Here is a 21,697-nt window from a genome sequence, read left to right as displayed (position 1 = left end):
ATGAAGCGCCATGTATCTTTCTAAGGCATGTTTTCCCCATGTCCTCCACAGAGACAGAAGCCCAGACTGGTCTTAGCCCACAAGAAACAGTCATGCTGGTTCCCCAGGATCCTTTAATGGTGATGTGATCAAATGTTTGATTCAGAGTTGGGAAGCTCAGCTCGACACTTGCACTGATAACATGTTTTTAATTTGCATCTAATTGCCTGAATTTTCTCCTCTGTTGAAGGCTGGAGGGAAAGGCTCAAAGTGGGCACCAGCTTTCTTTCCTTACTTTCCACTAAACAAACTCTTCAATTTTTGATTTTTTCGGTTGCTGAAAGTTTCCTCAAGTTACTAAATTAGTGCCTCTCTTATGCCCTGTTATTTATAAAAGATAAAGAAGGGTAAGAAAAGCTTATCTGCATTAAAATGTGGCAAGTTAATGTTTGTGGTTTTTTTTTTTTTTTTAATTACAGTATTGTTTATAAGTACTTCAGTCCAAATTATATCTCTTTGTCAAATCTCCAGAGCAAAATATTCATATTCAGATAATACTCAGTGTTGATCTGTTATTTTTCCTGACTAGTGTTAGGACAGCATTCAGGGTTCTCTTAGCATTTCACTTGGCTATTTGTTGTTGTTGCTGCTAATACTTAGAATTGATATTTATAAGTTCACAGTTGCTTTCAGATATTTTTGTTCAAGCAACTTACAGTTTATCAACACTGGCAAAAATATCAATTTATAGCAGAGTGGCAAGGAAATACTGCGATAGTACTGCTCAGAATGTGGGGTAAATGCAGAATTTACAGGTCCATGCAATCAAACTACATGGAATATCCATATACTAGAAATACAAAGAGCATTACGGTATTGCTTTGGAAGACGTATCGCAGAATCATAGAATCACAGAACGGTTTGGGTTGAAGGGAGTTCAATCCCACCCAGCCCCAAGCCCAGCCGTTGGCAGGGCAGCTCTAGCAGCTCAGGCTGCTCAGGGCCCGCTCCAGCCTGGCCTTCAGCGCCCGGCACCTCCCTGCCTGGGGGCGGGAGCACCCCAGCGGAAGGGCCGCGCAAGAGCGCTGCCGCGCCGTCCAGCCGCGCCTCTATGGTGCTGGAGGACCGCGTGCCTGGGGCAGGCGTGGCGCCGCGGCGGTGCCTAGCGGCGGTAGGGACGTGGGGAGCACCATGCTGGCTGCACGGTAAGGCTGCCTCGCGGGCTGGGTGGGGCACGACAGGGCACGACAGGGCACGGTAAGGGGGCCATACTTCCCCCCCGTTACCGTGCGGTCCGCCGGCCAGGGGAACGGGCTGTGGCGGAGCGGGATGCGTCCCGTGGCTCCTAACGGCAGGGCTGGGCGCGGTCTTCGGCTGCGGTTGTAGTGGGGGGAACGTGGGAGCGGGCAGCGGGCTCTGAAGTGAGAGGCAACAGGTCGGCTGCTGGCTGGGCTGTGAGAGGGGAGCTTAGCCCCAAAGCTGGGTCCTTACGGCGGGCTGTACCGTCACTACCGCTCTGATCGCTGTGTATGGGAGTCTGCGGAGCTGTTTGCTCCCCAGCCCCGGCTTAAGGCACTGGCAGCCCCCGTGTCTTGCCAAGGGGACGCTGTTCTATCCGGGGTTTTATTCCTTTATCCTGTGCTGTATTGTCACCGTTCTGCTTGCTGTGGTGCCTGGTTAAGCACTCGGTGAATTGCAGGGTGCGTTCGGTTCTGTGAAAGGTTTCATGGTTGTCCCTTTCTGCTGAGCAGCTAAGGGATAATCCTGCTCTTTGGGCTTGTTCAGTGTTGCACCCATACCAAACTGTGAGCAGGAGCACCAGGGTTAGCTGATTGGCGCTGACTTGGAGGCTGTGTGACAGGCACCTCAGGTTACTCCACCTTACACTTCTGTGCATTCCAGCCCCATGCAGGCAAAGCGTATGTTTGGGGTCATGGTTGATTTTCCAGATGTGCACAGATCCTGTCTGTGTCAGGATGCCTGTGGTGTAAAAGCTAGAGTTTAGTCTGAGCTGGTTGTCCTAGGGCATCAGAGAATCATACAGTTGTGGAATGGCTTAGGTTGGAAAAGGCACTAAAGCCACCCAGCCCCAACCCCTGCCGAGGGCAGGGCTGCTCCCCATCAGCTCAGGCTGCCCAGGGCCCCATCCAACCTGGTTTGGAGCTCCTCCAGGGATGGGGCACCACAGCTTCTCTGGGCAGCTGTGTCAGTGCCTCATCACCCTTTCAGGGAAGAATTTCCCCCTGACATCTACTTTAAATCTCTTGTTTATTTAAAAATTGTCTCATCTTGTTCTATCTACCCATGTAAAAACAAAATGATTTCCCTCTTGCTTCTGAACAGTCACAGTCAATGTTCACCTCAGTGAATCATTCATCCTTCCTGTTTGCAGATGGTAGCAGCTGGCTTGAATTGCTGTATAGATTGCATCTGGTTCTAAAAAATCAGACTAAAAACAAGACGTGGGGGTTCTGAAGTAATCAGTGCCATTCCAAAGTAAATCTTACATTATTCTCACAGCTTTAAAACTAATCACACTGACTTCCTCCACATAGATTGTACACCATGCGGAAACTTCCTTCTCTTCTGGCTAGAACGTTGGTGTCTGGGACCAATGGCTCACCATTGCTTCCAGACATGGCTGAAGGTAAAGTAATTGCCTGTACTTTGAAAGATTTATGAATGTTTCTCAGCAGCTTACTTTGTTTATATGGTTTACGTACACTGTGAATGGGCATGCCCTTGACTCTTATATTATAAATGTTTAGAAAGTGTCAGAAAATTACTGCATGTTTTTGGAGATACATGACAACAAGTACGCGTAGGTCACTGAAGTTACAGATGCCTGAATCTTTAGTCTTGGAACAGCAAGCAATTCTATTTGGAGGAACAAGTCTAGATAGAAAGTCAGTGCAATATAACAAGGTGCCAAGGAGCCTGAGTAGAATGGCCAAAAGACAGAGGAACTGAGTGGAAACAATGAGTGGTGCAGAACTTTTAAGTTGTCAGTACTGCTAATTTTATAAAGTTAGAGAAACCTGTTAATCTGATTAGTGTGATTGCCTTGTGAAAACGCGCTCAAAGCTCAATGGAGCTTTGTGTGGAAAGATTCTTTTAACACTCTGCTACTAATAAACCACACTGTTGCTGTTTCAGAAGCATTAAAAATGTTCCCTTGCATTCTTATCCCATGTACTGAGAAACAAGGAGGAGGAAGAGCACTGAAAATAGCACTCAAACTACTTCTTTGTGGACTTCTGCCTATTTCTGATACTGTTTTTCCCTTTTACTCTAAACAGAAACCCCAGGTTATCCAGTTAAAGAGAAGATGAGGGCTTTCGGTTATTAGATAGCTTTTCTTCAATATTTTTTAGAGACAGTAATTTAAGAGGTTAAAGGAGAGAAGCAAGGATACAGGACACTGCATAATTGCAAATATTGCCCTGCTCTTTTATTTGGATGTTTTATGATTATGTCACCTAGGAGGCCTGTAAAAGTAGCAAAGCTACCCTGACCTTGCCTCCATATTGTGTCTAAGGAATACTAAGATTTTTTGGACTATAATAACAGTAAATATTTCAGGTTCTGATCTAAAACTGTAGCACTTCAGAACGTTATGCAAGCTTCTGTTGATAAGTTAACTAGTTTCCTTGAATTTGGTAACTCAGTTGAAACCACAAAGGTATCAGCTATAAATCTTTGGTGACGTGCAAGGACAAATTGCTTACAGTTGTTTACTAAGCTTCAGGCCTATCTAATTAAATGGAGTTTAGGCAGGTAAAATAAACAAGTAAAGGCCCTTAATGGATGTAATTTCCATTGTTTCTTTTAATTGTTAATCTAACCTGTGTTTTCCACTCCACAGGACACTTACCCATTCATGTGAATAATGGTGTGTTGTGGTAACCTGTATATATTTTAATATTTGCTAAAATGCTAAACTTCCTTAGCTACTGTTTTGCCTTACTTCAGCACTATTGAAAAGTGAAAACCTTTTCTGTTGACTTGCCTAAAACCCCCTTTGCCTTCTTTAAGGTTTGTTGGTTGTTGACATGTGGCTTGTTGATCATGACAAGCGAGTGGCTCTGGTCATCTCTGTGACCAGACTGTTGTACTAGACCTACTACACAAACTAGTGTTTGTTTCTGATAGCATGCTGGATAACACATTTTTAACTGCCTCATGGGATACAAAATCTCTTACGTAGCAGCTCCTGCAATACTTAGCTTCGTGTTAGGTGTTTGAGTGAAGAAGGCTGTCAGTCATACAGATGCAGTGGATATCTTCATCCTTCCCAGAAGACCAGACCAAGCTCTCTACGCCAGATCTGGTGGTAAAATGTGTCCTGGTAATGTGCCTCAACCTGGGGAGGCCCCTGCATGAGGGAGTGGGGATGGCAAAGGTGGATGCAGTGAGCTTGTCCAGCAGCCCTCATGTACTTTGTTACTGTGCTGCACAGCTTAAACAAACTCAGGCCCCGCTGCTCTGGATTTAATGATCTACTGACCACAGATGAGGAATTAGCGTGAAATACACAATGTGATAAGAGATACAATCCATTTGTTGTAATTGTTGCATGTGTCTGAGATATTTGCCAATTAAAAAAAAAAAGTGTATGAATTTTTATGCTTAATTACTTAATTCTTTGCTTTTCTAGATGTCGATTATTTTATAACAATGTAGTTTTCCCAGGGAAAAAAAAGAGAGGAAATACATGCTTATGAGCCTGTAAAATGGACTAGATTTAGATCGGCAACATCTTAGAAACACTTTCACAATATATTCTCTTATTGTTAAAACAAAAATTATGTGGTTTCAGCTTGGCAAATGTATGCCTAGAATTGAAATCAGAAGTATTAAATTATACTAACAGTGTATATACATGTTTGCAGGTTTGGACCCATGATATTTCAGAGCTTTTTACCTCTCTAAAGCTGACAAGGAAGATGAACCTAGTTTAAACCAAGACAGAGAAAGTGCTGTTTATTCCCTTTCCATCCCCGCACAGCCCACGCGCTATTGGAAATTGGAGGTTTTGTGTTCTAGAAGCTAAAACAGCGTTTCTGCTAACATTGTATTAATCAGTGCATGCTATGGCAGCTTCACAGGTGGGGCGTGAGTAACAGGAAAGTAGTACTTATTATGTAAGCAAACCTGCTGCTTCTTGAGAAAAAGGAGTCAGAACTTTCTGCCTCTTAAAAAAAAAAAAAGAAAAAAAAAAATCAACTCATCAATTTCCAATCATTTTTTTTTTAATTGATATTTTGTTGTTGGAATTAGTAGTAGAGCTTATTTCAAAACATGTTTAGCTTGGTTTCCCAAATAAATGAAGCCTAAGTGATCTGTTTTATTTGTCTGTCTTCTTGTCCCCTTCTTCTTCCCTTCCAGAACTCTTTGTTGCTTGGTGCCAGCAAAAAATAGATGAGCACAAATCTCGAACCGTGTGTCCAGAAGGTTTGTGGAAATTGCCTGTTGAATCAGGGATGACAAGGGTCCTAGAGCTAGTGTTGCAGGTTGGCCAGTGACCTGATGGCAGTTGGCAAGTACCTGGCCTCTGTATGTATGGCAGCTGGCTGTCAGGCTGGCATAGCTCTGGGCTGACCACAGCTCATGCTGGTGCTTGACTGGGGGGTGTCCAGAGAGAGCTGAGGGTGCTGCAGGTAAGGAACGAATGGAGGGCTCTGTGATTTAAATTTGTAGGGAATCAGGCTTTGCTCCAGAGTTTGGTGGTCAGCTGGCTGATCTGTGTGAATACTCACAGAAGTGTAGGGATTGGAAGGAACTTCTGGAGATCATCTAGTCCAACCCCCAGGCATTCAGTTTGTAGTGTGCAAGGTCTGATGGTGTCTCATAAAAATAATCAGCTCATGAGTCATTAGCAGCCTACTTTCTGTTTCCTTGGGAATGTTTTTTTTTCTTTTTTTGGTAGCCCCTCCCTGATGTGTCAGCAACTATTTTGTCATAGTATTTAAACCCTCTTCTGTAAGCATCTGTGCTTTCCAATTCTCAGATTTTTCTTTCTTTCTTTCTTTCTTTTTTTTTTTTTTCTGAATTTGGGAATTTTTGCTACTTGTTTTAGATGTTTCCAAGAAGCATACATTCACCTGCCTAACAGTGATGGAGAATTGTCATAGGTGTGATGAGACCCTAGCTCACTTCATAGTCCTATCTAATGAAAGAGTAGAATAACTCTCTAAGTGGGTTATTCTTGAAATTTAGGAAAGTCCTAGGCAGAGGTAATATTAACACAGATAGTGTAGACAATGTGGTAAGCAGTTTTACAGAGCTCTCTTCAGTGCTGTTCTTTAAGGCTGCTAGAAATTTAATATAGAGTCTTCCTGGTAACAGCCGGTGTGCAGGCATTGCCTGCCCTTCATGGCTAGATCTAGCTAAAAATGATCTTTTTTCACTCTGTGTCTCCCAGCTGCACAATTCTTTTTATGGTCCTTTAATGACTTTCTGATCTGTGTTATCTTTGTTTTCTGTTTGTGTTTAGGCTAAAATATTTTCACATCAGAATTCAGTGATCTGGTCTTGATCTGCTCTTTCTTTCATTCAGCTGTTAATTAGCACTGCAGGCACTCGATTGCATTAACAGACACTCAAGATGCATTCTTTGTTGGCTGTACAAAATAAGCTACAGAATCATGTTACTCAACCCATTACTGTGATACACCTACTAACAGCATCGGTGGATTTGGCCAAACTTTCTTTTTTTCAGGCTATTACTTGCATGAATTTACTTAATTTTCTTATTCTGGGATGAGGATTGTGCTTTTCAGCACTAAGCAACCTCACATTTATTACGTGCAGAACCAAGCTTGGTTTGCTTTGATTTTTTTGTGTTTGTTTTGTTTCAGTGAGAAGCAGATTGAGGGATATAGTGGGAGCATCTACCAACTGGAGGTACAGTGTATATTAAACTTATTTCTTAAACCCTGAGGGAGCACAAAGTTGTGGTATTAGAAATCAACAATAATCACTAAGTAATGGGAAGAAAACAAGATTGAAACTAAAAAGTAATGCAAACAAAGTTTCAAATTGTTACTGTGTGAATCACAAACTTCTTGGATTTCTCTGGCAGATCTTCTGCATCAAGGGAACAAAATACATGAGCTTGACGCTTACAAGATTCTCCTGTTAACTTGGAATCTGGTGGAAGTTTAAAAGCTTCAAAGCTATACTAGAAACGTTATGTTGCAATTTTCTCTTATCTCTTGGTGGATTATCCCCATGTTGAATTTATGCTGTACGGGATTTCTAGGCAACAGAGTTGGTTCTGCTTGAAGCAGGCCACGCGTGAACGGCCTGGCTGCATCCATGCAGCCATAAGAGTGTAACCCTGGGGCCTGTGCTCTCCATTTGGGAGTATCTCAGGCATTTTCTCACTCTGCTGTAACTTAACATTTAATTTGCGTCATCTCAAATTTTGCCTTTATCCAGGCTACCTGCCTCCCTCTCTACTCTCTTGGATAAGCCAGAGTTTACTATAATCCCATAACTCTGAAGAGTTCTGAATAAATCAGTGTGGCAATCAGGAGAAAATTTGTTGCTGATTGGTTGGTTCCATGTTTATTTTCTTGATCATTGATTTTCTTATGACTATATTTGCTAAGCTCATTTCACACTTAGTGCACTGATAAGGAAATGTGGAGAGGCTTGCCTCGGTGGAGTAACTGATATATCCTGGCTCTCTAACTAGGTTCATCTGAACAGTATTATAGGCACACTGAAGAAAATACCTGAATCTGTGAGGCTGGTTTTTAGTTGGTAGGACTGATAATCAAGCATGATGGGGCTTGAAATTTGTGGTAGGTCACCTGTTAATGGGTTGAGAAGTTTATAGAAGTCTTTCCCTCAGCCCAGAATAGCTAAGGAGGAAATGTGCGATATGAAGTACTGCCTAAGGATCAAAGCCTTACAAGGCTCTGGAAAAATCTAGTTCTCTATCATTTCTTTTCCCCCTACTGACACCCAGTCTGGAAGGAGAGCTGGCTGAAGCCGGGATCACCAAAGCAGTGTTTTTCTTATATAGGCATATTTCTTGTGCTGTATAAAATACAACATAAGTGGTTTGCAGGGCATTGTACACTTCAATTGTCATGCAGAAGCAAGGCATTGGAGCCCATAGTTAGGAGTGCTGGAGAATGACTTAGGCTTACTGTGTGGGAAGGTTTGTGTGTAAGAAGGCCTGTAAAATTGGTCTGCAATACAGGCTAATGCCAGATTAATGGGATGACTACATGAACTGTAATGAGGTCTAATGTAAAATCGTAGCCATTTCAGAAACAAATAATGTCATTTTGCAGAATGTTTCAGGCAGTTATTAGCTACTACTTAAATTAAATATTATTGTTGTATATAGAAGTATTATCAGTTGAAAAATAGTATTGCCTTGAGCTCGATATTTCTGTATAATGAAGAGTACATTCTGAAGCTGAAGTCCAGAAGAGTTCTGCTGCTGACTCAAAGGAGCCTGGAAGGCACTGGTGAAAACAGAATGTAGTTGAAATGTTGTTGTTTTTCATGTGCTTGCAGGCAAATTTTTGATTGCTTCTGATTAATTTCTCTTAAAGGTTTCACTAAAAGGCCTTGAATACAAGTATTTTTTTTTTCTTTAAAGCAAATGTAAAGGTGCATCATCTTGGACACTGCACCTTTTCTTGGTCAACTGGTATATTCCATTTCTGCACAGTGGCGTAACTTAGAAAATAGTATTTTAGAGTGGGTTGTTATCTTCTCTCTTTTTTTGAAGTCTGTGGTAATCATGTTGCTCAAATGAGGTAAAACATTTCATTTTTTTTAAACGCTAAAAAGAAAAAAGACATTTTTTTACTAAACTTCTACTGTTTTTGATTACACAGTATTACTGCTTTCTTCCTCTCCTCAAACGTAAAAACCCAAGCCGAAGAAGTCATTATCTCACGGTATGACTAGTATTCAAAATCAGTCCAAAGCAAAAACTTAAGACAAACTTTCTATTTGGCGAAAAGGTTCTTCCATTTTATTTTTTAAATATATATATATATATTTAATTGACTTTGTGAAACGGAATGGCACTCAAACCACAGCAGTGCCTCATGCACTACTGAATGAATGGCACGTATCCACTACACATTTACAATTGAGTTTGGTTAGTGTTTTATGCCTTCTCTTGCACTGTGAAATGAGTTAATAGTTGTGCATACACATCTTGCTTTACTCCTGAAATATCGTGTGCTTAACCCTGAGTTTTCTAGTGCTTTATTGTTGATTCAAAGGACGTTGTGATCTACTTGCTTTATTCAGTTAGGCTGCACTGTTAAGGTGAGGATGTTTTGGATGAACAGGTAAGAGAATATGATGGGCAAGGTTGTTGCATCACAGATGGTTGTGCAAGGAACAAGCCTGGAAGATTGGAAGGAAATGACAGCAAGTTGGCTGCACTGCTTTGTGAGACTTGCAGCTCCTCTGGACATGGTGGGGATGGAAAAGTAACTGAATTATTGCTCCCTTTCTTGTATTATTTCTTTTCACAACTTTCCAGTTTAGCTGTAAGATAACTGAATAGAAAGGGAAATACCTGGATTAATTCTCTATTTTTTTGTGTGCTAGATAAGTGTATGCTGCATGAATTGATGCTGAGAGGGAAGAAATCATCTGTAGATGACAGCAATTCTTAGCAAATTAGTTCTCTTAGTTCTTAGTACTAACCAGTACATCTGCTTTACTTCTTGGGTGAGATTCTAAGTTGACAGTCCTTTAAAACTGACGGGGTAGGAAGAGCTGTAGTACAGTAGCTATGGAAGACATGAATAGGCACAAAACATTACAGTTCAATTGTATGTAAGTTATGTTTTTCTTTTTTAAACTAAGTTGTTCTCAAGGAGAATCAATTTTGTAGCGCTCAGAATTGGATTTGTTTTGTTCATCTCTGTATTGTAAAGTGTGCGTTTGCCACTGATAGACAATACTACTTAATCCTTTCCTTCAGTAGTCTTGCTTTGTAAATCAATTAATGTGCCTTTCTCTTTCTTTTCAAGACACACTTGTTTTGCCTTAGAATGCTCAATTATTTTTTATTTTTCTTTTGGTTATGTGAGATCTGTTAGCTGGGGTTTCAGCTGTCAAGTATACTGTTGTCATAATCCAAAGAGTGTATCTTTCCTTGCCAGGGATCATGTGCAAGCAATGCAAGAAAGAAAAGCTCTTCATACTTTACTGGCAAAACGACAGGAAGATCTCCCTCCTAGAAGAATGAAAGATAGCTACTTGGAAGTTCTTCTGCCTCTAGGAAGTCAACCTGAAATACGAGAGAAGTATCTGAATGTACACAACAGTGTAAGGTAACAGAGCAAGTATATTACGCCTACAATAAAGTGTTAACTTTGATGTAGTATCGATTCGTTTATGTAATTATACAACAATGTGTCTTACAGGTTTGGAAGAATACTTGAAGATCTTGACAGTTTAGGAGGTGTGTATATGAGCCTGTGAAAAGAATATGGTAATAATGCAAAGAGAGTAGGTTTGAGTACTGCTTGTTATAATACGGTGTGTCCACAGAGGGAGGATCACATCGATATGACGTCCTTCTCTAGGGCGAAGAGAACAAGATAGCAATGCTGAAAGAGATGGAAATCCCAGAATCATAGGGTTTGGAAGGGACCTCTGGAGATCACCCAGCCCAACCCCCTGCTAAAGCAGGCTCCCTAAGCACATGAAGGCATAAGGGCATTGGACCATCTGCAGAGAAGGAGACTCCGCCACCTCTCTGGGCAGCTAATTCTGATCAACTTATAAGATTTTGTCTTTGGCAATGGGATTCTGATAAATCCCATTCAGACTCTTATTAACTGAATTGGTGCCATGACTGATAGGCATAAAAGTTCTTTTGAATTAGGGAATTTTAGGGAAAGAAAACCTTGCATTTCCTGAAAACCTCCCGGACAGAGATCTTTTATCTCATTAAATACAGAGAGATAATTTTGAAAACTGTACTGAATGAAAATCACTTGAATACTAAGAAAAATACCTTTGCCACATTGTTACTCTGAGTCTGTTTACTTGCATATACTCTTCTGAGCAAAGCTAATTGAGTTAAATAGTCATTTGGTAGCAGGTATTACAGTGTGATAAATACCTCCAACCGTGACTTCATGCCTGTGAGGCATAGCTTATCTAATCTGGCACCTCTTCAGAAGAATCAGTATTTGAAAACAAGTCCTCAGATAGTATCCCTGAACAACCTGCATGAAATCAAAGTAGGCAGTGAGAAGGTTATGAAAGATCTGTGGCAGACAGCTGCAGGGATAAGGGAACAGATGAGGTGGGAATGGAAGGACTGGAGTAATAGGTTAATTTAAATTTCTCTTTATAGTAACTAAATATGCATATAACTGACACAGCTGCTAAATTACTGCTTTTTTTTTTTAAAATAGCAATCCCATGAATTATGTACATGAAAATGTGGACATTGCGCACTCCTGTAATATGATACTTCAGTTTGGGTTTTGTAGGTGCCTCTTATGCTTCACAAAGATGGTTTTGATCTCTTTTGCTAAAGTTCTTGTTTGAAAACAAAAACAAACAAAACAAAAAAAAAACCTAAGAAAACTAAGATCTGACTCCATTTTGGTCTCTTCACAGTTCTTATTTGCTATACTCACACCAAGCAGGAAATGCAGCCGAGATCTCCCTTATCCATAGTTACAGCCCTGGTAGATAAAATCAGTAAGTGGCAATTTGATCAGTAGAAATGTTTCCATCTGTTTATCTTGCTCAGCAGCTACTGTGTTGCCATGGTTGTTACTGAGGATACCTTCCTCCCTCTCCTGTTGAATTCACCTTATAATGGTTTGGCTTTGAATTCTGGAATGCTCAGGGTTTTCTTGAAGGGAGGAACAGAAGAGGATGCTTTTCAGAATGTCATATTTCCCTACCTTTATAAACACAACTTTAACATCTCCTGCGCTTCTGTGTTTGGTTTCGTATTAGCATGTGCATTTCTTAGCTTTGTTATTAAACAGTGTTTGTTCTGGTGCAGCTGGGCCTCACTCCTGTCACGTTTTGCTGAACCCCTCTGTGGGTCGGCCATCCGTCTGACAGATGCATGCCTGTTTCCTCTTTTGGTTTTAGTAAAAACAGGTAAAACAGAAACTGCAGTATTGTCCTTTGCAGCCCTATCTTTTCTGACTTCATGTGTATTGCTGCTCACGTGACACAGAAACACACATCCTAGAAAAGACTTTCTAATATGAGCTATGAGTGAGTTGTCCCCAGCATTGTCCAATGTTTGTCTTGTAGATTTGTGCAAGAAAGTCATATATCCGGACTGTGACATCAAATTTACAGGCAATGTTTCTTGGGTTGGGAAGACCTCAATGGAAGTGAAGATGCACATGTTGCAGGTTAGTTCCTGTGCCTCTGCTGTGACAGTTACAAGTTGCTGCAGAGTGAGTTCTGGGTGATTACATTAGCAGTCTAAGTTACGCTTTCTAAAATGACCAAGATGATTTCCATTGGTCTAGGTGCGGCAAGGTACTCTTCAGTACTTTAATTTGTCTTAAGCAGCATTTTGTAATTAACTTTGAGAATGGTATACTCATAGAGACAAAATGGGTGGCTCTAATGTGGAAGATAATGTTACACACTGCATCCCGGTGCTGAGAGTGCTGCCAGTTTGGCACTGATAACAAATTGTTGTTTTGGCATTTCTCGGAATAAAAGGCAAGTCATTTTACAGTGCCCATGTTGATTTTATTCTGTTTTATTTATTTTTTACTTTAGATGCAAATAGTAGATAATTAGCATTTCTCTGCTTCATGTTCTTGTTGCAGAATTCCTGAAGCTGGAGTTTTGTGTTCTTTTCTGCTTAGCTTTTTGTGAGAGGTTTTAGATGACAAACTGAAAGTTAAGTGCAATTGCATTGGTGATGTCAGCTGAATAACTTGCTGAAAACCTTTTGTATTTTGAGAGTTTAAGATATTCTTGTTTGCTGTCTCTCTCAGCTACACGATGGTGATTACAGCCCTGTGTTAGATGCAACCTTTGTCATGGTGGCCAGGGATCCAGAAAACAAACGGTAATTTATAGGACAAGGAAACAGTCTTAACAGACTGCTACTATGGTGAAAGTGTGAAACATGGCAGTTGTGTATGTGCGAAGCTGTGCAGAGTGAAATGCAAATGAATTGTATGGTTGATATATTCTTTTGGCAAGTGCTGCTTTGCTAGGGCAAGCTTCAGAGCATTGAATTCAGGAGTCAGGTGACACTAGAAATAGCTGTTAGCCATGTGGTCTGTCCCTTTTTTGTATCAGATTTTCCTCTGTTTGAATGACTGTCCTCACAAAAACTGAAACGCACATGTTACACAGTAATAGAATTAACTGCTTTCTTGCCTAAAAAACTGAAAGATTGAGTCTCAGTGGTTCACAGAATGGCTGAGGCTGACAAGGCCCTCTGGGTCCAACTGACCCAACCCGTGCCCCAGCAGGGACACCCACAGCAGGGTGCCAGGCCCACATCCAGGCAGCTTTTGAGTATCTCCAGGGAGGAGACCCCACAGCCTCTGGGCAGCCTGTGCCAGTGCTCCATCAGCTGCACAGCACAGAAGTGCTGCCTGGTGTTAAGCAGGAACCTCCTGTACTCCTGTTTATGCCTCTGGTCCTCCCACTGGGCACCTGCTTTAGAAATGGGTTGAGGATAACTAAGGAGAAATGTGCATGGACTTATGCACGTAGCTTAAGTCTTCATACAGACTTCAGTGGCTGTTTTTCAGGCCAGCTGGCCACAAGCCAACTGTGTTTAGAAAGTGCAAACTTGCATCTCAGCCTCTTGGGGCTTTGGCAAGAGAACTAATGGAGAGGGGTCCTGAGCTGGAAAGAGATAGAATGAGCTGTGCCATAGAGCAGGAGCTGGTGTGTCCCAACGGTCCAACATTACAACAAATGTATGTGTTTATATGAGTGTTTGTGTGTCTAAACATTATATTATTTTGAGCATTTGTTCACATATATATATATATATGTTTAAAATATAAAAAAATAATCTGTGGAAATTATAAGAATGAATGGATCTTGAAAATAAGCTTTTGCCTTGCCTTGTGAAAAGGAATAATTAAGCTTTTTACAACTACGTTAGAATGCATTTACTTGTGCAGTTAAACAGACATAGGAATTAGGACTCAAGGCAGCCTCACATCATCTTTTTTGATAAGCAGTGCACATGTAAACAGCTTTTGGCTGTTGATAAGGCTGTCATGGGAATGTGTAGATTATAAGAAATTTTGCTACCTACAACACTGTGTTGTTTCTATTCCAAGAGGAATGTTACTGTTGAAGTTTTTGCACTTGTTTTAAACTCTGCTAGATCAACTTCTACAGAAAACTGTTGAGAAACTCAGCAAATACTTTAATGATCTTCCATGTAATCTGTGGTATGGTTTTAGCTCCTTAAGAAACATCACTGCATTCTTAATTATGCTTGATTGTGGTTGGCTCACTTCACTGCCTCTTCAGGATTGAGGTGAATGTGATATTCCATGGGCAGCTGCCATTATGAAATAATAGAATTTATTTCTGTGATATAATCTGCAGTGCATCTTTTAATCTCACAGCATGTTTATAAACATAAATGGAACGTTTAAAATGTTTTTGTGGGACAAATTCTTTTATAGTCTGTAACTTACAAATAAGCCTCTGTCCACAGGTCAGCCTTTGTTAATCCACTTGTTCCTGAGAGCCCTGAGGAAGAAGAAATCTTCAAGCAAGGAGAATGTAAGTCATATTTCTTACCAGAATGCAAATTTGCCTCAAGTCCAATTTAGTAGCTGGAAAGAAGTAAGCTGCAGAAGTTCTGCTTCTTACAAATGGTCCTAATTTGTTTAAAACTAATCTTTTTTGTCGTGTCTCTTGTGTCAATATTGCGGGGAGTTTCAAAGACTGCTGTCTCATTTTTGGAAGCTCTTTAGCTAAGCTGATGGACAAGGATGCTCCTGTTGTGCTCTGCACCCCATATTTCTATTTCCAGGCTGCTACCTTGATGTCAGTACTGAGAGGAATGTGGCCTTTGTGGTTGGTTGTTTGTCCCCATGGTGGGTGTGCTGGAGCAGCTCCTTTCCTGTCTGGGTGCCCATGAACCTTTAGGAAAGACACTGAGAAAATGGAGGGTAGAAGTAGTGCAGCTGCATCTTCACTTTTTTTTATCACAAATTTGCATTTGTGTACCATTGACAAAACCTGAAGAAGGTTGTTTTTTTTTCTGTAGTGTTTCTTGCTTGATATGTCTTTCTGTTCTTCAGGACGAGTACATAAATTCCCTCTAAGAGCAGCAGATATTATTCAACAGGTCTTTATTTTTTCTTAGTTGCAGTCAGTTCTAAAAGCCAAATTTCTGTTTTGAGTCTAGTAATGTGAACCTCTAGCTTTTAATTTAATGGAGGAATAAAAAAAGAGGGAAGTCATTTGATTCCAGATTAAAATCTTCAGAGCCAAATAATGTGTTTTGTTTTCTTTCTCCTTTGAATTCTAATATACTGATGTATTTTCTGCTTAGTGAACAAGTTGAAGAGGATTGATTTCAGCACTGCTTCCTTACTGAAAATGGCTCCCACTGCAGAAGAAAGGAATGTCATTCATGACCTATTCCTTAATACACTGGACACAAAGTAAGGAAGGGAAGGGAGGAGGGGAAAGGAAGTCTTGAGAAAGAAAAGTGTTTTGAGTGGTCTGTTTATGGGTATTCTGGTATGAAGTCATACATTTTGCTTTCCCATTTCACCATTTAAACTCTCGGGCATTTTACTTGGAAATGCAGGCACAAACTTTCATATCCAATGTACGCTTCTTGAAAGAGTCCTTCATCATCCAGGAGTGTCAGCTGTGCCAAGCTGACGGAAGTGTTAGCACACAGAAATTTTGAGCAAGCTGTTATGAATAATCTCAAGGAAAGAGGTTAATGATGTTTATCCAAATAAGGGAATTGGATGGTTTTACAGCTGTGTGGCTTGCACAATGCAGGAGTTTTCTGTGTTGATAGAAAAACTTCTTTCAGGGCAGGAATTGAACATATTTAAATCAGGTAACCTCATGATGCATTTAAGGTTTAATGCCTGCCAACATTTTTGGAGTGAGATTTCTGTGAAATTTTCCAGTGCATGTGGTTGTAGAAAAATGTGCAATAAGACCAGTGCACTGTTGTATTTGTGGATAATTTCTTTAACTTTCTAGCATTATGTAATTGTTACTTTTAAAGCTGTTTACCAGGTGAGACATACCTTCCGTTAAAATGAACAGCTGGGCCTTGTACACATTCTGCCTGGATTTGAACAGCTCCAACTTTCTGCATGCTTGATGTTGAATTTCTCTTTGGGCTTATGTACTTTTAATTCATGGTGTGACTTAATGAGCAACGTAGAGCTTTTGTGGATAAGTGTATGCTTTGTTAATATCTTTCATGTACCTTTCTCTTCTTGAGATTGATGGTTCACATGGGCTTGGACATGAGCAGGCATTTCTGCAAGATGAGAACTATAGGCTTTATGATGCTGTAACAAATCAAGAATGTCATTTTAGATAAGGCTTCAGGATCAGTTGGAGCTGCTTTCAGTGACAACATTTCTGGGTGGTTGTAGGTTTTTTTTTTGTGTGTGTGTGTGCATTTGTTTGTTGTGCATTTCTGACTTTCTGCATTCTGTTATGTAGGTTATAAAGTTTATTGTCTCATCCATAGGACAGTAAGTTTTCGGAGTCGTATATTGCCACCCAATTCAGTGTGGATGGAAGATGCAAAGCTAAAGGGCCTACAGATTTGCCATCCTCAGGTATTTTGAAAAATGCGAATAAATTACAAAAATATTTACTTACTGAATTATGATTGATCTTTTAAGACTACTCAATCCATTATTTTGTTTAGGTTCTGTAGTCCTTGCAGTGTATTTAGATTTTAGTTTCTTCTGCCATTTTTCTACTAATAGGAAAGAAAATCCATAATTTAGAATACAATAGAAAATATCTATATGGATTACCACTGCAAAATAGAAGATTTTTCATTGCCTTTTTTTCCTACCAAACTGCTCATTTTGTCTAAAGAAAAATCATTTGCAAATTACTTGAGTTGGACTTCCAACTGATGACAGTCTTGAGGTTTTTGCCTTATGTTATCAGATGAGTAGAGTTGCCTAGGACATTTGGAGTTCTGTGTATGTACTTCAGTAGTGCTCCTCATGGGTTCAGAAACTCAGAGTAGAATTGAGATGCAGACTTCAGTGCAGCACTTTGAGGAAAACAGATGTGATATAGCAGTTTGATTTTTCTTTTTTCTTCTTTTTTTTTTTTCCTGTGTGCAGGAGCGGAACATCTTCAACAGGATCTTTGGGGGCTTCCTAATGAGAAAGGCATTTGAACTGGGATGGGCAACTGCTTGCAGCTATGGGTGATTTACAGACTTGCAGTATTTATAAGATCATAGAATGGCTTAGGTTGGAAGGGACCTTAAAACCCACTCATTTCAAACCTTCTGCTGTGGGCTGGGCATAACCTGAGACAAATGGTATGAAGATTGGTATGAAGATTGTCTAGGAAGTGTAAGTCATAAGATACAACAATAATGCAGTGTTATATCCTTAAAGGACGTGTATTTTTATGCGTTCAAGAGCTTTTGTCCACTTACTTCTATCCTCGGTGATAGCATAATTCTTTAACACGTTAAATAAAAACCTTATTTTCTAGTGTCCATTTATGAAAATGCTGTCAAAGAAATAGTTTTGATTTCTGCAAGCATACCAGCTGTTAAAGAGAAAATTTTCCCTTTTTCTTGCTCAGGTGTTCCAGACCTTTTATTGTCTCTGTTGATGATATCATGTTTCAGAGGCCAGTTGAGGTTGGATCCATGTTACTGCTTTCTGGACAGGTAGGAGCTGATTTCTCTTTGAAGAGCAGAAAAACTTATGCCTCTTGTTAGCACTGTTAGACACTGATAACAAACAGCACGTTACAAGAGAGTATGATTTTCTGTAGTAAAATGAAGTCTGCTACAGTTTTTTGGTGTCAGTGATATACTATGAACTGTAACTCCTGTCTGAAATGTTTAGGTCTGCTACACAGAGAAAAACTACATCCAGGTTCGAGTCCACAGTGAGGTTTATGATGCAAATACCAGAGAGCACCACACAACCAACATCTTCCATTTCACATTTATGTCAGAGAATGAGGTCCCACGTGTTGTCCCCAAAACATATGGAGGCAAGTATCCAAATAATGCATTGTCACAACAACTGTGGAAAAGACTTTCTGTTGTAACACTGATCATCTTACTAGATGAATGATTGGCATTTGAATAATATAACAATTTTTTGACAAAGGACGGTTATTTTATGCTTTGATGACAATAAGAATTGCCTCTTAAGCTTGTCTTTCTGCGTAGTTGCCCAATATCAATACTAAGTTTCTCATGTCATTCTCTCTTCTTCACCTTGTTTCAGAGTCCATGTTGTACTTAGATGGGAAGCGACACTTTGCTGCAATCATGAAAGAAATCTGAGAGGCACTGAATGCTGTGTCAGCTGTGTAAGCAGCATAATGGCTTGGAAGGAACTTTGTGAGCCATCTCTGGAGACATGTGCTTGCAGTATCAAAAGCAAGCAAAGCAACTCCCTTTTCAGTGCTCCCTTTTCAGTGCTATTTATATATTTGCACATAACTGGATTTTGTTTTATTCTCTGCTCTTAGGATTTGTTACAATCTACTTTGGCACATCAGTTCTGTTAGGAAATAAGACTGAAAAACTTTAGATAGATGGCTTCTCTTGTCTGCTTTGAAAGATCTCATTACCCCCCCTGTTGTCTTGTCCCCATCTGCCTTCTTTCCCTCGGTAGCTCCCCTTTGTGTTTTTCTGAGAGGGGATGGAAGTTCTTTCAGAAAAATATCTGCCATCAGTAGATACACACAGCTGAAGCCATTTGACTTGTATTTGCAAGTAAATTAGGTTTAAGGTATTGTTTTTTGAGGAAGGACACAGGCATCTGGGCAGCAGCAGAAGCTCAGAAGTTCTAAGTGTGCGCACAGTGTCCAAGCAGGTGTTTTCAATCAGTTGGGATTTTACAAGACTGTTGCAGCTTCTGGTTTGGATGGTTTCCTGTCCTCATGGGAAGAGTTCTTCTGTGATGAGGTGGCTGGAAGGTCTGTTCTGATACTCTAGTTTTATACAGCTGGTCCTGTCAGCCTCTTTGAAAAACTTTTTTTTTTCCTTTGCTGTAACTGCATGCAAGTTCTTGGATGAACGATTTCTTACTGCCTGCACAGTTCTGATTGGTGAGATTGGGTAAGGCTGGGAAATGGTGTTGTAGAGCAGAATGTTTTGGATTCTTAGGGCTTGGAGGTAGAGAAGTTCTTTAAAGGTTCTTTTCCACTTGCATTTACTTGTTGGCTATTGGTCTCGTGCTGGTATTTAACCTTAGATGGAATTTGCCACCCAATTTGGGCTGTATTCTCCCCCTCAAAAATGGGAATGGGTGTGTTTGATTGATGCAAGAATTATATGTCCAGAGGATCTGTGCTGAGCAGATGGGAGAAAGTGATGTGACAACACAGGTGGATGATACAAGTTGACAAACTAAATCAGTGGGTTGTGATTTTTATTTCAGAGTAAGAAAGATTTGAAGATGCGTGTTTAGGAGCAGCTTTCCTTGATCCCAGAAGGATAGTGTAAAGTTAATGGCTCTTAAAGCTGATTGCTTTTTCTGCAATGAGACGATGTTACACATCTGCCTTTTCTTTCTAAGAATTTATTGCCTGTATTTATAGGCTAGGCAGCTTTCCATTGGTGGAACCAGGGCTATCATCTGACCGAATGGGATTAATGCACTGCAGAGATAGCAAGCTCCTGGTTCCTGGCTCCTTAAATTTCTCTCTTTGGTTGCTGATTCATATATCAGTTATTTTCTTTAACGGTTAATGTCACTGTGGGTATGTATTACATTTTCTGTTTTCCTTGTTTCTAAAACTCTTTGGAAACTGAATATACTTGACTGACTACACAAGTAGAGAACTGAAATTCCATCCCAGCTTCTTTCTTCCACACTGCATATGTCACTGCTGGGTATTCAGAAATAAGCAGGAATGCAGGAAATGGAGAGAGATGTTTCAGAACCAGATGCTTCTGACTATCTGCAAGCTTTTATCATTGACCCAGGGGTCCTACATTGGAGGGCACCAAATTGTTCCTCTGTCCTTTCTGTTTTATTTAAACATGAAGTTATCATCATTTCTAAATTCAGCTTCTGAGAGGGGAGTGGGAGAGAAGAAAAGGAGATGGCAGAGTCTGAAGCAAAGCATGACATCGCACCTCTGGGCACAGGAAAGAAAAGGAATCCATGACTGAAGATACTTAAAAGGATGTGGGTGTAATAGTTCATGATAACTTAACCATTTACTGCAATCATAGTAGTTATAAAGATGTATTTACAGCTATGCAGAACTTGTGTGTTTATAGATACATATGTAAACCATGTAGAATGCATCTTTTACTATATAGAAATATAATTTGTTCTCACATGTTTTTAGTCTGTGACAGTAACTCCACACTGTCACCCTCTTTGAAAATAGGTAAATGAATCTTGGTTCAAGGAACATTATTTGTGCATGTCTCTGTGTACCTGTGCATATGAGATGAAAATCATTTATTTTTAGATCTTGCATTGAGAATAAAAACGTTTTACCATAGTAATTAATGCTAAGTTTGTATTGGAGCCTAATGAGCAACCCCTTACTGGACTTGTCTAGAGTTATTAATTGAAAATCTTTGTATTAATAGCTAACATATCTGGCTGGAGCTCTGTAGCAGGAAGTAGATGATTCAGTGCTGTTGTGCCATGGGGTACAGCAAGAAGGAGGGGGCTGTGAGAGTTGGATGGCCTCCCCCACACCCTCCTCAGTTAATGCTGCTGTAAAAGGAGAACTCTGCAATTGGCTGAGTGCCCAAAAAGCACTTTGTTTTCAGTGCCTCTATTTTTCTGTGTTTAAAAAACAACCTTCCCCTAACAGCTTCTGGGAGCAGCTCTTCAAATATTTGTGATACTGTGGCAGCTAAGTCACAATGTAAACCTGCTGCAGCTCTTAAAGCACTGACCAGTAAGTGAGGGCTTTAGTTCAGAAACTGCCTCTAAAATTACTGCATGTCTGATTGCTTTTGCTGTATGTTCAGCCTTTGGTGACAGATTGGCTTACTGGTCCTCCTCGAGTGCATTTTAAAGTTGGTGTGCATGACAGTACTGCTTCACCAGCTAAAAGGAAAAGAAGAGAATGGAGGTCTTGGCCCTGCATCTGGGCATGACATGTTCCCAGGTATGCTAAGAGGACCAAGGGCACCCCTAGCTAAGGGCAGGAACCAGCCTTGCACGTAGTAGAGGCAAGTGGGTTTCCCTACTGCCTCAGCACTTCCTTAGCATGAATGAGTCAGAATGAACTTCAGATGTTTAATTGCAACTGCCTCTGCTCTGCCTTTGCCAACTGTGGACCACATTGACACTGATGTATGCAAACTCTAGTTACTTTTCTTGGTGGTTCTGCTGGAAGATCTCCAAACCTCCACATGCTGGCTGTATCACGCTAAGTGTTAATCAGTCACCCCAGACTCTCAAGTAGCAGCTATCATGGCATCATCCTTAGTTACACGACTGATTCATTGCTATTTTACTGCATTTAGCAGGCATGTATGTAACATGAAGAACATGATCCTTCC

General features: G+C 40.4%; 1 protein-coding gene across 8 annotated transcripts; it reads left to right on the top strand.

Moving 5' to 3' along the window:
* Window positions 1–1,043: 1,043 nt before the first annotated feature.
* Window positions 1,044–20,683, top strand: ACOT9 (acyl-CoA thioesterase 9). 8 transcript variants are annotated; one of them, XM_052673768.1, is made up of 17 exons: window positions 1,044–1,184; window positions 2,535–2,626; window positions 3,845–3,871; window positions 5,368–5,433; window positions 6,840–6,885; window positions 10,134–10,304; window positions 10,398–10,435; window positions 11,608–11,691; window positions 12,265–12,368; window positions 12,969–13,042; window positions 14,669–14,736; window positions 15,515–15,626; window positions 16,691–16,781; window positions 17,307–17,392; window positions 17,782–17,869; window positions 18,051–18,201; window positions 18,441–20,683. In XM_052673768.1, the coding sequence occupies exons 1-17, from the start codon at window positions 1,171–1,173 to the stop codon at window positions 18,497–18,499; spliced, it is 1,371 nt and encodes a 456-aa protein (XP_052529728.1). In that variant the 5' UTR covers window positions 1,044–1,170; the 3' UTR covers window positions 18,500–20,683. The 8 variants fall into 8 exon arrangements, with proteins under 8 accessions (XP_052529728.1, XP_052529729.1, XP_052529730.1 ...); XM_052673769.1 differs by lacking the exon at window positions 3,845–3,871; XM_052673770.1 differs by lacking the exon at window positions 5,368–5,433.
* The last annotated feature ends 1,014 nt before the right edge of the window (window positions 20,684–21,697 follow it).

Source organism: Tympanuchus pallidicinctus, unplaced genomic scaffold (assembly GCF_026119805.1).
Source record: "Tympanuchus pallidicinctus isolate F22 unplaced genomic scaffold, pur_lepc_1.0 scaffold14, whole genome shotgun sequence".
NCBI classification, from domain to species: Eukaryota; Metazoa; Chordata; class Aves; order Galliformes; family Phasianidae; genus Tympanuchus; species Tympanuchus pallidicinctus.
This window is presented reverse-complemented; position numbering and strand designations above follow the sequence as displayed.

Excerpts from the sequence above, each read along its gene's own strand:
- ACOT9 (XM_052673768.1), top strand. Across the intron at positions 2,627-3,844 it reads GCTTCCAGACATGGCTGAAG|GACACTTACCCATTCATGTG; the intron begins GTAAAGTAATTG and ends TCCACTCCACAG. Across the intron at positions 13,043-14,668 it reads AGGGATCCAGAAAACAAACG|GTCAGCCTTTGTTAATCCAC; the intron begins GTAATTTATAGG and ends CTCTGTCCACAG.